This window comes from Tenebrio molitor, chromosome 5, assembly GCF_963966145.1.
Source record: "Tenebrio molitor chromosome 5, icTenMoli1.1, whole genome shotgun sequence".
NCBI classification, from domain to species: Eukaryota; Metazoa; Arthropoda; class Insecta; order Coleoptera; family Tenebrionidae; genus Tenebrio; species Tenebrio molitor.
In genome coordinates this window covers 714,654-729,247 of record NC_091050.1, presented here as the reverse complement: position 1 = coordinate 729,247, position 14,594 = coordinate 714,654, and the positions used below count along the sequence as shown (strand labels likewise).

Here is a 14,594-nt window from a genome sequence, read left to right as displayed (position 1 = left end):
CCCACGCGAGATTCATTCAAATTTGGCGCCCGATTCGTAGATGGCGCTGCCGAATGTTTGGGTTTTGACAGTAAACAGTCAACTGCTTGACCGATGCTGTTCTTTTCATCCGGATAAGTGTCAAGATGGTAAGGAGCTATGAAGTTTTTATTTTAATTCTCATTCATCCGCCTTATTTCTCCTAAAAATTGACCGAAATTGTATTGCATTTAAAGATAAAACTTTACTGCGTCTATTTTTTCTAATATTTTTGTGTACTGGTGTTACATTATTGTAAAAAATTGTGGAAAAAGGAGTCATGTCAACATTTAAAAACATGTTGGTTTTGTTGTGAAAAGTCGACTACGAGAATGTAAAGAGTGAGATTCTGCAAGAAGTTGATACTGTTGTGTTTAGAAGACCGTAATGGTGCTCAATTTTGGTCAATTTCGGTGGTTTTGTGTTCGACCATAACCTCAAATTTATTCTAGGCGCGCGGTCCCAAGAAGCATTTGAAGCGTCTCAATGCCCCCAAAGCATGGATGTTGGACAAATTGGGGGGCGTGTTTGCCCCGCGGCCGTCAACCGGTCCGCACAAGCTCCGTGAATCGCTACCTTTGGTAATTTTTTTGAGAAACAGGTTGAAGTATGCCTTAACCAACTCAGAGGTGACGAAAATCGTCATGCAAAGACTGATTAAAGTCGACGGGAAAGTCAGGACAGATCCCAACTACCCTGCAGGTTTCATGGGTAGAGGCGTTCAATATTTTTTTTACTTTTGCATTAAAAACTTTTTGTAGATGTCATTACTATTGAGAAAACTGGCGAATTTTTCCGTCTGATCTATGACGTCAAGGGCAGATTTACAATTCACCGCATTACTGGGGAAGAAGCTAAAGTAAGTTGTTCCACACTTGACTAATCTTTGGATCTGAATTTGATGATAACAATTAAAGGCACAAAGTTTGGGTTGAGCCTAAGCTCCCCATATGTGACCCAAAATGAACAAATCTTTACTCATCTGAGTCTCACTGATCACCATTTTAAACATGACTTGTTGACAGTTTTTGATCAATTCAATTTTTCAGTACAAGTTGTGCAAAGTAAAAAAAGTGCAGACAGGCCCTAAGGGAATCCCCTTCTTGGTAACCCGCGATGGTCGCACCATCCGCTACCCAGACCCCATGATCAAGGTTAATGACACCATCCAGCTGGAAATCGCCACTTCAAAAATTTTGGACTTTATCAAATTTGAATCAGGGAATTTGTGTATGATTACTGGAGGTCGTAATTTGGGCCGTGTTGGTACCGTCGTCAGTCGAGAACGTCATCCAGGTTCTTTCGATATTGTGCATATTAAGGATGCAAACGGCCACACGTTTGCAACTAGGTAAGCGTTGGTGTTGCATCAGTTGGCCCTTTCGAAGCTGCGTTTTGTTGTTCATGACATGATGCAGTCAAAGTGAGGCCTAAATTAATGTTCTGTAATTGGTCACTGATTAACCACTATGGTTACTACAGTATTACCCAAACAGAAAACATTTTTTCCTTTCAAAAAAATGTATTCATATTTGTTTACTCATTGTATTTTTGTCTGTAGGTTAAATAATGTATTTATCATTGGAAAAGGTAGCAAACCTTATGTTTCTCTACCTAGAGGTAAGGGAGTCAAGCTCTCCATTGCTGAAGAAAGAGACAAGAGATTGGCCGCCAAGACCCAATAATGTTGTAAGATTACAATATTTTCAATAAAAGTGTAAAAAGCCAGATTTTCTTTGTTTTATTTCTACATAAAAAACTTCATGAGAAAAAGAAAACATTGCCGCATTGAGTTGGAGCACGGCTGCACACGACTACTTGAAATTCGAAAAACAATTTCCTTCTCGCATTGATGTTTTCTGGCACTCGTTTAAGCAATACAGATTGCTGCACAAACAAAATGTAATATTTTTTGCAAAAATGTAACGGGTGTCTTTAAATTTGGCGTTGAAGAGTCGATTGTGAACGCACCACCGGATTCAGTTGTTTAAATCTAACCTCACTTTTTGCGTGTTTTTAATATGCAGTTTGAAAAACCAGTCTTTTTTACCGTTAACACACTGTTCGGCAATTATAATCAGTGTTACGACAAAATAGTACCCGACAGTCGACCAGTACAACTTTGCGTAATCCCTCGCTCTCACATAACCACGATTCAGCTGGTTCGCCTGTTATTTAAAGCGAACTAGCTGAATCGTGTTTATATGTGAGCGGGGTATTACGCAAAGTTGTACTGGTCGACTTGTCGCGGACCATTTTGTTTTTGTCCTAAGACTGGTTATGATCCATTAATCACTCATGAGTAGTCTTCGGAAAAAATAGTCCCCAACAGGCGACAATTGAGCAGTACAACTTCGCGTAATACCCGCTCACAACACGCGAACCACTTGAATCGTGGTTCTTTATGTATGAGCGAGGGATTACGCAAAGTTGTACTGGTCTACTTGTCGGGTACTATTTTGTCCTAAGAATGCTGATGAGAGTGCCCCCGCAAAAATACGAACTATGCGCCCTTCTTTCGTTGTTACATCTTTTTTTTTGAAACAACGGACTAAAATAAATTCTTTTTTCACTCTACGCTTATAGTGTCGACTTCCCGAAATCGTGTCTGAACACATCCAAAGAACAAGAAGTGCACGTCTCGGAAACGCTCTTTTTTACTACATACTTATGTAGTGTGACGGGCTACTGATAATAAAACACGTTTTATATTGAAAATTTTATTACACAGTAAGAAACACAAGTTAAAAAATAATTGAATTATTTCTTAACACCGGCTGCAGCTTCATCCTCTCTCTGATAATTCTGCAGCACTTCTTGTTTCTTAGCGGCGATTCTCTCTTCTCGGCGTTTCCTCGCCTCTTTGACCTTCAATCTCCTGGCGTCGGCCTGGTCGTTCAACATCTTGGCGCGCGCTTTTTCGGCCTTCTTCTTGTGGATGTACTCCATGAGCACCCTCTTGTTCTTGAAGACGTTACCTTTCGCCTTCATGTACAAGGAGTGGTACAGGTGCCTGTCAATCTTCTTCGCCTCGCGGTACTTCTTCAGGAGTCTCCTCAAGACGCGCATCCTCTGGATCCACAGCTCCTTTTGGGGCATGCGAGCGTTCGCGGTACCCTTCCTCTTGCCGAAGCCGCAGTGGCGCCCCTTCCTTCTGGCCTCCGTGTTCTTGCGGACGCGGGCCCTCGAGTGCACCGCCACGGGCTTCTTGATGATCAGGCCATCCTTGATCAACTTACGGATGTTTTGGCGAGAGTTGGTGTTGGCGATTTCGTTGATCTCGTTCGGATCTAACCAAACTTTTTTCCGACCGCATCGCATCACGGATGCGGCCAGCCGCTTCTGGAGCTTCAAAGAACTCATTTTAGCTAAAAAGACTCACGGATTCCGCGGTGAACGTGCTCAAATCTACCAATTTGAGCGTGCTCGTCTATTTCACAACGTGTGTAATTTTGACGAAAGACAGAAAGGAGTTGCCAACTCTCGACCTGCAAAAAAAATCACTAACTTGTTGCCAACCGCGTTCTGGTGACATCGTGACATGATCGTCCAGATAATATAAATGACGTAAGGATTGTTATAATAATTCGTCAATGTGCCTTAAATCGTGCAAATGAGCTCTTGGAGGAGAACGGTTTCGGACACTTTGTTTTTAGGTATGACATTTTGACACTTTGACTTAAGTCATTCAGCACCCCCTGGCGTGGTAGGGTGCAAGCAACTTACTTAACTCTCAAAATCTTGTAAATATCTCCATTAATTAAGTTGTTTTTGTTTTTGTATGTCGACATTGGGATGTGTAATGTGGTAGTTTTGTTTTTTTTTACGCCATGGAGGTCTGGAATAGCTCAGAAAAAGTGCAAAGCCAAAATGAAAATTCTTACACGATGAGTAACGATTATATCGACGACAGTTTCGATTTTAGTTTTAGTAACGTGTGCGAGAGGCCGATCGATAATTATGCGAAATATGACGACGATAAAGAGAAAACACAAAATTCGACGTATCTTGTTAAGTTGCAGGAAAACGATGAAAGCTCCGGGTAAGCTCCAGCCTGAAAAATTACCAGATTCCTGAAAGAATGCTACAATGCCCAAATTTAGTAATCCGTGATCTTGGAATCAGCTGTTTTGGTTTGAAACCAAGATAAACACAAACACCGAGTCAATTAGAATCTAAATTGATTGCGATAACGCTTTTCATTATTCCTTGTTTATCTTCTAATTTATCTTAACGCTTCACTAATGACCACCAGGATGGAATTTTACCAATCAATCAGTAGTTTAGGTTATGTTTTAAGATGACATTTGTGTTTTGACAGTTTGAGGTTATTAATTGTATTTTTAATTTTCTATAAAATTGTAAGCAGTAACAGCCATGAATGAGGGTAATTTCCTGAGTAAAAGTAGTCTGTGCTTAACAGAGTGTGTAATTTTAGTTACATCCACCACACGATTTCTTTGGACGAGATTTACATGCAAATCAACCCGGGAGACTCCGATAAAATGCCTGAAAAACCATCTCATGCCACCTTGACCATAACAAGCACAGACCCCAACACCAAGGAAACGACCGTTAACCGTTACAACTGCGAGTATCACGGGTGCACCCGCACGTACAGTACCGTCGGCAATTTGCGAACGCACATGAAAACCCACAAAGGTAACACACAAACCGCCCAATCGCCGGTAATTGTTCACTTTAACTACTTCTGGAATTTTCGCGTTTTTTCTGGCTAGACAGCCTCAGGGCGTCCACCTATATCGTTTCCCACCACTCAAACCTTGTGCAAATGCCTCTCTTGGTGTGTTTCAAGGTCGCGTCAAGGTCGCACCAATGTCTTAGTATGTATAACTAAAGGGCAAGGAAAATTCATTTGCACAAGGTTTGAGTGGTGGAAAACGATGTAGGAGGACGCCCTGAGGCTGTCTAGCCAGAAAAGACGGGAAAATTCGAGAAGTAGCTAAAGTGAACAATGACCCAATCGCCCCCACTAACGGCATATTTCAGGTGAATATAGGTTTAAATGCACGGAACCTAACTGCGGGAAAGCTTTTGTGACGTCATACAGTTTGAAAATACACATAAGGGTACACACTAAAGTGAAGCCCTTTGAATGTAATTTTCCCAGTTGTGGTAAGGCTTTTAACACTCTGTACCGGCTCAGAGCCCACGAACGGTTGCACAACGGGAAAACCTTTAACTGTGAGTCTGAAGGCTGCATGAAGTTCTTTACCACACTAAGTGACTTAAAGAAACACACTCGCACTCACACACGCGAGAAACCCTACAAGTAAGTCGCCCAAAACGTCAAGGTTTTAATAAAAATTCTCTGTGTGTCTGGTAGATGCAAGGAGGACGGGTGCGGCAAGGCTTTCACCGCCAGCCACCACTTGAAGACCCACCAGAGGATACACAGCGGGGAGCGGCCCTACGCTTGCAAAGAGTCGACGTGCAGCCGGGCGTTCTCCACTCCCCACAGCTTAAAGTCGCACATAAAAACGCACCAGAGGTCGCAAGTCAAGGCGGAGAATCACAAAGCTGAAGAGAGTAAAGAAGCTGACGGGGACAACAGCCTGGGGGAGATGTCCAAGAATGAAATCGATATCTTGGACAGTCGAGTCAAGATCAATAACGAAAACAGTGATATTAACGTGCCTTTTGATTTAGAGGGGAATTACCATTATGGCAATTTCGGAAGTGCCTTAGACGCGACGTGGGACGGGATGGGCGAAGTCGAAGCCAAGAAAAATGGTAAGGAGCGAATTTTATGCAAACGTGTTGTAGGTATTTTTAATTTCTACCTCCGTTTATTAATAGACGTCAATTAAGACGGTAGGATGTTGCAATACCATCTCCGTTGCAAGTCCTAAAAATATTTTTTTTCTAGGGAATCTTATTCAACAATATCATCTGACATTGAAAAGAGAAAAAAGAAAAAAAAGAAATGAGGCGTTTTTTTTGTATTAATTGCATATTACGAATATTCGCGTCCGTCGTCTGTTTTGATAATTTCCAAAGCGTAGCGTGTCCAATCTCTGGCTAATTTGTGATGATGCCAAGACATTACACGTCTCATTTTCTTAATGAGCTATTTACGTACTTTTTATGCCTATGAGAATTTGAGAGGGCCTGGTTTTCACCACAAGCGAATCTATTTTTGCTCTAATGTTCCAAGAATCTATAGAGAAAATTGTCGTCCACGGTTTATTTTATTTTTAATGATCTGTTAAAAATAGACAGGAAAAAATGAGGTGTGGTCGAGTTACGCCACTCACATTTTTGCGGAATTTTTTATTTACTTTTTCTGCAGTAATTATGAAACGTGTTTGTGACAAGAAAAATAATTTTTGTTTTATATGAAAAATTGTACCGTAAAATTTCTTAAAAAACTATTGATGTAATTGAAAGACATAACATATTTTTGCCAATTCCTTTAATTATTATTAACATTGTGTGGTAGATTTGCACATTTAAAAATAAAGGTTTCCCCCATTTCAAATAATATTTCTAACCTCAAAATTTAAAACACGCAAACCCTACGATTCAAGTTACGACACACTTTTACGAATATAAGACTCTGACGATGCATTTTTTAGATAAACGTTAGGAACAATACATGACCAGGTGAATGTGTCACATAATGTCTTTCATTTTAACGAATTATTTTTTTCCGAGTTGCATGACTCATTATTTTGTACACAATAAAGAAATAATCTTGTATAAACGATGACCGAATAAAATAAAAAATACACACTTTTCCTACATACAGAATACATTTCAGCACTACGTTTGCAAATATGTTCCGTTCAATTGAACTTTTTGAAAATTTTGCGGAACATATTCGTTTGTCTGTAATTCCTCCAGCCAAAGCAGTTGCAGCGCATGTTTTTTGCCAAACCCTGTTGATCATTTGGACCTCCACAGGAACATTCAAGATCTTTACGGTTCTTTATCGTATCGTTCTCTCCAGAATCAGCTATTCGAGATCTAAACATGATTTTCTGTTAGGTTTAAGTCTCAATAACATTTTTGTTGTCTTACTTGCGGGCTTTGTGTGAGCGTATTAAAAAATCGTGCCACACATTCGTTCCGCCACCTGCTGCTACTATTCCAAACAAGACCCTCAAAAGCCACCTTGCCATCTCACAGGAACGATGCACAGTATCGCTCTTTGTTTTACTATACTTTTGTATAATGTGTGGTTTTTTGGCTCTTCACTGGTGATTAAATTATCATGGTACATGGTGGAGATAAAGATAACGTTGCTATTTATTTTCGGACTAACAACGTTTTGCTGTTGTTAAAATTCTCCCACTTCACGCCTAATTGTTGGTGATGACGTTTTACAGATTTTCTCTTTGTGTTGCAGACGTCTCAACTGTCAACACAAAACAAGTACCTGAACCGAAACTGAACCAAACCGAACCGAATTTGCAAGATGTCACGTTTGACAACCTCTTCAAGAACACTTACAACCTAGTCAATAACAATTACGTAACGCAAAACTCGAACATCAACGATGTCAACTTGTCCTCGTTGACGCTGGAGAACAAGGCGAAATTCGCGGCCGTCGTCGAAGCCGACCTCAGCTCCGAATTCGAGATGGCCAACGGTCTGAAGAACTACGCGACGGTCAACACCGCGGAACCTATCCAGACCCAGCTGCCGTACAACATCGGCACGGAGAACGTGGAGAACGGCAAGTCCGGCGAAACCTTGAACGACACCCAGATGGAGCTGGAGGACAGCTCCATAATCACGGAGATCGCGGACGCCGGAATTAACTTGTACGACCTGGCCAGCCAGAGCTCGAGCGTGAACAACTTCGACGTCGACATGTTCGACAACGTCTTCAACGAAGACAAGAACAAGAAGGTGAACGTGATCAGCGTGAAGAAGCTGCCGCCCCCGGAGAACGACCTGGTCAACCTGGACAAGCAGATTTACACGCCGGAAGCGCTGCAGATGTCGCTGGCGTGCGACGAAGAAGTGCCGTCCATGTGGGTGGACGTGATGAACTACTACAACTCGAGCCAGGCGAGCGTGTTCGAGCAGTCGAGCGGCGGCGACAGCCAAGTGGTCGCCGTCCCCACCGCCGTCCAATCGTACCTCAACTTGTCCCCGCTCCAGGCGACCGACACCCAGCTCGACTACAACCAGCTGAACAGCTTCCTCTTGCAAAATCTTACCGAGCAGACCACCAATACCGACAGCAACGTGCTCAAGAATCTGACGGCGGACGCCGATATCTGCAAGTGCGAAGATTGCAAGTGCGACTCGGTCAACAACTGTCACAATTGCGATGGTCACGACCGACCGCTGCCGCCGCCGCCGCCGCCGCCCTCCGATCCAGGTACGGGAAGTTGCTGTCAAGTCGACGGTAAGCTCATGAAGAGTATGGTTTGTGCAGGGGAGAAGAGCGACTGTTGCGTCGTGGTCTGTCTGAAGACCCTAGATCAGTTGAGGCAGGTGTTGAACGTGGCGAGCTCTTGCGGCGGGTTGCAGAACCTGATGCTGGGCTGCATCAAAGGAGGCGAGTTTTGTTCCAAGTAGCTTAGCTTGAACGCTAACAAAGTAGCATCGTGATGTAACATGGTTAGAACCAAAGTGCAATTATCAAGCAGTGTACTAACATTTGCGTGTGATTTACAAGATGTGCCAAAAATAGCCTAAGCTGTGTAGATAGTGCAATAATCTTATTCTTTTGTGATATTTATAATTTTTTAACAAACTTTCTAGAGTATATGGCGTCCTCGATTTGTGGAGTGCAGCTCGCCATCACTTTTTATGAGGCGAGCCGCACCTCACCCTTATATTTTATAATTCGTCGCACTTATTCCTGTTGTTAGGTTTGTCATTAACAGTCGTACTAATATGGAAGCAGCCGTGGAGATCACATTCTAGTCATTTTCTTTAAATTTAGGGCGGCAAAAGTAATATTACTTCGACTTCCAGGCTACAGTCACTTTATACAGTTACTTTTGTCTCAAGGTTCACGTTTACATACCTGTTATTACTTATTTGTCCTGTTTGTTTATAAGGCTTTCGTGTATGATAAAAGTTGAATGCATATTCTTAATAAAATGTTATTTGACAGATTCGCTTTTAATTTGTTTATTTTTTAATCGTGTCCCGTGACCCACTTGAAGAAATCCGGTCGAAGTGGAGAGCCCAATTACTCACCTTAATCTATTATATAAAGTATTGGCTGCCTGTACGGTCACATTCTGCGGTCGCATGAAGTATGCATGAGGCCGCTAAAACAATGAAGTCATGGTGTGGGGTTTTTCAAATAGAACACAAGAATAAGAGAGGATTTCAATCAAACGAGATGAACTCATGACTTTATGCAAGAGGTGGGCAAAGCGTCGCAATTCTACTACTCCTTATTGACTTTGGTTATATCCTGCCTGCTCCTTCCTATCTGCCTACATTAAGAATCTCTGCTAAAAATGAACGGCGCGCTCTTGTTTGCCATAAAAACACTTGTGAGACAACGAAAACTTTGCTTTTTCTTTGGATTTTAACCCAAATGTATTTTATAATTTTTATTCTTCTGTCGCAATGGTTATTTGTGTCACTGATCCAAAAACTGCACTCGTAAAACAGCGTGTTATACAATCATGCATTTTTTTTGTGTCATCTTTTGACTAAATTTTTTAAATAAAATTAACTTGTTTGTTTAATCAGGATTTCTAAAATACAGGGTTCACAATATGTGAACCAAAGTATCTTCAATAAGTGAATAAACCGAAAATGTGGTTAAACATTAAATTCATAAAGTCCAATTTAACTTAATTCCATCCCGAACAAGACGCTTCTGAAAGCTCTAATACACCAAACACGAATATCCGCAAAAACGCTTTAAAAACAGAGAGTGACAAAACCTTACTATCAATGAAATAGCCGAAAAACACTTTAAATACACAGACCCGCAAAAACGTGTAAGATAACTAAGAGTGAAAACACAGTGAAAGGAAAAGTCGAAGCAAAAACCATAACTAAAGGATAATACACGCTTGTGTCCTTCGATGTAGATGGTCCCGAACTCTTGCAAAATTGTTGAATCTTCCTGGATTTGTGCTGTTGAATATGAGTGTTGTGGCTATTAAAAACTCCATTACGTGTAAAACCGATTTCATCGGCAAATAAAACGACGCAAAACCTATAGGTCTTCTATGTTGGTTTATGATATCAAACTGAAAAAAAGAGATAAGAGAGATGGAGAGGCCATGCTGAAGTGTAAGGAGCGTAATCTCGGGGTCTTTACAATGTCATAAATATTTTAGGTATTGTTAATTGTTGAACCGAAAAGGATTTGAAAAACACGTTTATCGATATTATTTTAAGGCAACAGAAATTGGCAGAAAATGTTTGGCTCTTGGTAACTGTAATATACGAGGAGGTATTGATAAGTTCATAGTCTGACAAGAAAAAGTTACTGTATCTGTACTGTCAGGATATATAGTCCAATTTTTACCCTTTTGAGGTGACGTCACGATTTCCTTCCTCGCTCTCTTTATTGAAACGACAGAAACAGAAAAAAAAACAAAAAAAAACCGCACGTTTATTTATTGATGGTCACTTTGAGGTTATTTTATGCTTCTGTCAATTTGACAATTTTTAATTTCTTTCACTTATTACATACATTCACTGATTACAAACATAACCTTTCGAAGCAATTGTCAACAAATTTGACACATTTATAGTTGTTTATGATCAATTCAAATTTGTTTCTGATCCTAGCTCAAACATACGTAAAATTACTAGATAATGACGCCATCGCAAAAGGGTAAAAATTGGACTATAGGGTAAAAATTGGACTTCAAGTAGGCGTAAAAACTGAATGTACAATTTATGGTTGCTGCTCGATATAAAAAACATTAAAATGATGTGAATAAGTGAGTACACACCGTTCACACATAGGAGTTAAATTGGGTGCATTTTTTATTCAATCGTTAATTAAAAAAAAAAAAAATAAAATCCTCATCACCGCACTTTTCACCTAAAAAATGACAGTGACAGCGACAAAAATTGACAGATCATATGAAAGGGGCAAAAATATCATAACATGGGCATCGCCTGCTTCGACTACAAACATTTATAATAAAAGTAAAAATAGAAATAGAAATATATTTATAGTTTATAAACTTATTCTTCTTTTGTTGTTTAGTTAGTATCGAAAATTGTATTGATTCTTGAATTGGATTGATATGTGTTTGTTGCATTCAATACAACTCTGTCTCGTAACGGAACAGGGCAATGTCTTGTAGTTTTATCTTTGAACTGTATAATATTATTGGATTGATGTTTCTTATTCTTATATATGTATTATTTCATTCACATAAATGTGCGTTATGCAATTTTATACACAACAACAATGATCCAAACTCGACACCCATTTTTAATTTCATCTTATAAATAATATGTATTATTTTGACCTTTTCCATTTAAATCTATTTCTGATAAGCACGTTTGTCATAAGTTTATCACATTTAACGCAAACTTATAAGAGCATCAAGTTTGTGCATTAAGATAGAAAAATGTTACGTTACGAATTTAATTATTCATTCCTCGGGTTTTGTATCACTTCTATAAGTGTAAGCATAATTATCATTGATGAAGACGCAGTCATTGTATCGGATTATTGAATAATAAATGATTATTTTAGTCAATCCTAACTGAAAAAGTGGAAAATAATAGAATTTTTTTTTTTTAATAAGTACCTACGTAAAACATTCAATTTGAAATCAGTGTCAAAATTCTTTGAAAAACTTATGTCAAAATATGTATTTATGTACTCATACTTATTTATAGATTCGATTCGGGTTTTCACAAATGAGAAATTTAAAACAGAAAAATAATGTAAAAAATTTTTTCTTCTGTAAAAAAGCAAATGTTTGTTTTCAAATGTTCAAAAGAAAATTTCCAGTTTTAAGACTTTTTTAAGGAATATCTCGTTGCGAATTAAATGCCAAATAATAATAAAAACAATTAGAAATCCCGCCTTCCTGCTATGACCTCTTTTTTTAATATCTAATAATGCTAATAAACAAGAAAGAGAAGAGAATAAGAATGAAAATGGATTGCAAAAATAATGCATCTATAGTTTGTCCAGCGAATCAGCGATATAAAATTCACTAAATTCTACGCAGAGAAAGTACTACCTAGCGTAAATTATTTATTTATTTACCTTCCAGCAGTAACATTTTTTGCCCTGAAATTATGCTATAATTAATATATTTTAGTGCATTTTGTCGTATTGGGTTACAAGTTTACAATTTAAAATCTTCCAATCTCTCGCTGGACGAAGTATAGAAATCTTTATTTTCCACTTTTAAGTCAAAAATGAATTATTTTCCACGACATCTAATTTCTTTCATCTTCCAAGTTGAAAACGAACTGATAAGATAAGCTTGAACCATTAAAGACAGCCATACTGATAAAGGAAAAAAAAATTATCACCCACCATCGAACAACTACGTCTTGCTTCTCGTTGCGATCATGACTCTAAATAACTTCCAGTTTCTCTTGTATCGATAACCAAGTGTCACCTTCAGTTAGCAGTGAGCGATCAAACGCGAACATGCTCCTCGTGACAGCCTTCGAACTCCTGTCGGTCTTTGTGGTTTCCTTGATCTTCGCCTACTATTTGTACTACCGGTACTGCTTCACATACTGGAGCAAGAAGGGAGTAGCGCAGCTCAACCCCACCTTCCCCGTTGGCGACTTGTCATCCGCCGCCTGGGGCAAAGAAAGCGTCTACGTCCGTCTGCAAACCCTCTATCACAAGTTCAAAGATGCGGGGCACAAGTTCGGAGGGATCTACTTCCTCAACGGTCCGCTCTACTTCCCGGTGGACCCAGATTTGATCAAGAAGCTTTTGGTGTCGGACTTCGACCATTTCGTCGACAGAGGGATGTACATAGATGAGGAGAAACTGCCCCTGACGGCGCACATTTTCTCGATGAAGGGTGAGCAGTGGAGGAAAGTGAGGATGAAGTTTACCCCGACCTTCACCTCGGGGAAGATGAAGAGCATGTACAACATTCTGGTGAAGATCTCGCAGAATTTGGTGACGACGCTCGAACCGGACGCCGAGGAGGGGCGAGATGTTGACATCAAAGAGATCTTGATGAGGTACACTACTGATATAATAGGGTCCACGGCTTTCGGGGTCGACTGCAACAGTTTGAAATACCCCGATACAGAGTTTACAAGGATGGTCGCGATGATCTTCAATAATCCTCCGTGGAAGTTGTTCAAAGTGGCGCTAGAAGAAGGACTGCAGAATCCTGGCAATATTATCAAGATTGCGCATGACAATAAGACTGTCCAGAAGTACTTCAACGATTTGGTCAGAGACACGATGGAGTACCGAGACAAGAACAACGTTACTAGAGACGATTTCTTGAACATCCTGATGCAAATGAGATCTTCTGGGATGGAGTTTAACGAAATCGTTTCACAGTCTTTCCTTTTCTTCACTGCCGGTTTCGAAACTTCCTCGTCTACGATGAGCAATTGCATCCACGAGTTAGCCCACAACCAGAACGTCCAAGATATACTAAGAGAAGAGATCCACGAGACTTTGGGCAGAGACTCTTCCAAGTACACTTACGACGACATCTTATCCTTACCTTACATGGACAAAGTGGTTAAAGGTACTCCTTCAAACGTTCTCTCTTCTTCTGCTAATTTTCTTCTTTCAGAAACTCTCAGAAAGTACCCTGCAGTTGCTATGCTCAATCGACAATGTGTCAAACAATACAAAGTACCTGGAAGCGAAGCCGTGATCGAAGAAGGTACTCCCGTCATTGTCTCAGTTTTGGGACTCCATCGAGATCCAGAATATTTCCCGGATCCTTTGGAGTTTGATCCGGAACGTTTCAACAGTGAGAACAAAGTCGTACCTTTCACGTACTTACCATTCGGTGATGGACCAAGGAATTGCATCGGTAAGCGTCTCTGTTGCACTCTTATTTTTTCTAATTGTTGTTTTAAGGTTTGAGATTTGGACTGATGCAAACCAAGTTAGGGCTCGCTACCCTACTGAACGATTTCAAGTTCTTCCCTAGTCCTAAATCGCCCCGCCATCTTGTTGTCGATCCAAGTAGTACCACCATTGTGTTTAGTGTTTTAAATGGTGTCCACACGAAAATTGTCAAAGTCTAGGTTTTACAACATGCTTTCAGTGAATTTGTTATTGTATGAAACTAACTTTCAATTAAGTATTTAAAAATAAAATTTGTGATTATTTTTGGGAACTTATAATTACATAAGATGAACAGAACTTTATTTAGTAGGGGTCAATCATAATTTCATTTGTTTTTGCTGTTACAGTAACTAGGTTTAATGGTAATTTAGTGACAAAGACTAATAAATCACTTTTAAGTAAAAACGTTTTATAACTACCTACTTACTTGGTGTATTGTTCGATAATACTTTGCTGTTTTTAAAAGAATTAAATATTTTTATGCTAATATGAAAAGCACAAAAAATATACTCGTGTGATGTAAGTTGTATTTGGGGGAAATTTTAATTTAGGTTAGAACGTTGTCAAAAGATGTCAA

The 14,594-nt window shown here is 39.7% G+C and overlaps 4 protein-coding genes and 1 non-coding gene across 10 annotated transcripts; 4 read left to right on the top strand and 1 right to left on the bottom strand.

Annotated features, from left to right (window-relative positions):
* Nucleotides 1-10: 10 nt before the first annotated feature.
* On the top strand, nt 11-1,748 carry RpS4 (ribosomal protein S4). 2 transcript variants are annotated; one of them, XM_069049657.1, is made up of 5 exons: nt 11-128; nt 471-729; nt 780-877; nt 1,068-1,369; nt 1,580-1,748. In XM_069049657.1, the coding sequence occupies exons 1-5, from the start codon at nt 126-128 to the stop codon at nt 1,701-1,703; spliced, it is 786 nt and encodes a 261-aa protein (XP_068905758.1). In that variant the 5' UTR covers nt 11-125; the 3' UTR covers nt 1,704-1,748. The 2 variants fall into 2 exon arrangements, with proteins under 2 accessions (XP_068905758.1, XP_068905759.1); XM_069049658.1 differs by lacking the exon at nt 11-128 and adding an exon at nt 388-408.
* On the top strand, nt 1,392-1,552 carry LOC138132368 (small nucleolar RNA snR46). Its single transcript, XR_011160064.1, has one exon. It is a non-coding gene; the product is annotated as a small nucleolar RNA snR46 (small nucleolar RNA).
* Nucleotides 1,749-2,722: 974 nt separating the features above from the next.
* Nucleotides 2,723-3,501, bottom strand: RpL19 (ribosomal protein L19). The gene has a single exon (XM_069049662.1). It carries the CDS (start codon nt 3,379-3,381, stop codon nt 2,779-2,781), a length of 603 nt encoding a protein of 200 aa, XP_068905763.1. The 5' UTR covers nt 3,382-3,501; the 3' UTR covers nt 2,723-2,778.
* Nucleotides 3,502-3,536: 35 nt separating this feature from the next.
* On the top strand, nt 3,537-9,117 carry MTF-1 (Metal response element-binding Transcription Factor-1). Of its 5 annotated transcripts, none has more exons than XM_069049634.1 (6): nt 3,691-4,060; nt 4,457-4,680; nt 5,029-5,311; nt 5,366-5,772; nt 7,391-8,374; nt 8,432-9,117. In XM_069049634.1, exons 1-6 carry the CDS (start codon nt 3,849-3,851, stop codon nt 8,572-8,574), a joined length of 2,253 nt encoding a protein of 750 aa, XP_068905735.1. In that variant the 5' UTR covers nt 3,691-3,848; the 3' UTR covers nt 8,575-9,117. The 5 variants fall into 5 exon arrangements, with proteins under 5 accessions (XP_068905737.1, XP_068905735.1, XP_068905734.1 ...); XM_069049637.1 differs by adding an exon at nt 4,388-4,405 and having other exon boundaries at nt 3,930-4,060; nt 7,391-9,117; XM_069049635.1 differs by adding an exon at nt 4,385-4,405 and having other exon boundaries at nt 3,930-4,060; nt 7,391-9,117.
* Nucleotides 9,118-12,492: 3,375 nt separating this feature from the next.
* On the top strand, nt 12,493-14,268 carry LOC138130328 (probable cytochrome P450 6a13). The gene is made up of 3 exons (XM_069046764.1): nt 12,493-13,685; nt 13,734-13,979; nt 14,027-14,268. Exons 1-3 carry the CDS (start codon nt 12,608-12,610, stop codon nt 14,194-14,196), a joined length of 1,494 nt encoding a protein of 497 aa, XP_068902865.1. The 5' UTR covers nt 12,493-12,607; the 3' UTR covers nt 14,197-14,268.
* Nucleotides 14,269-14,594: the final 326 nt, after the last annotated feature.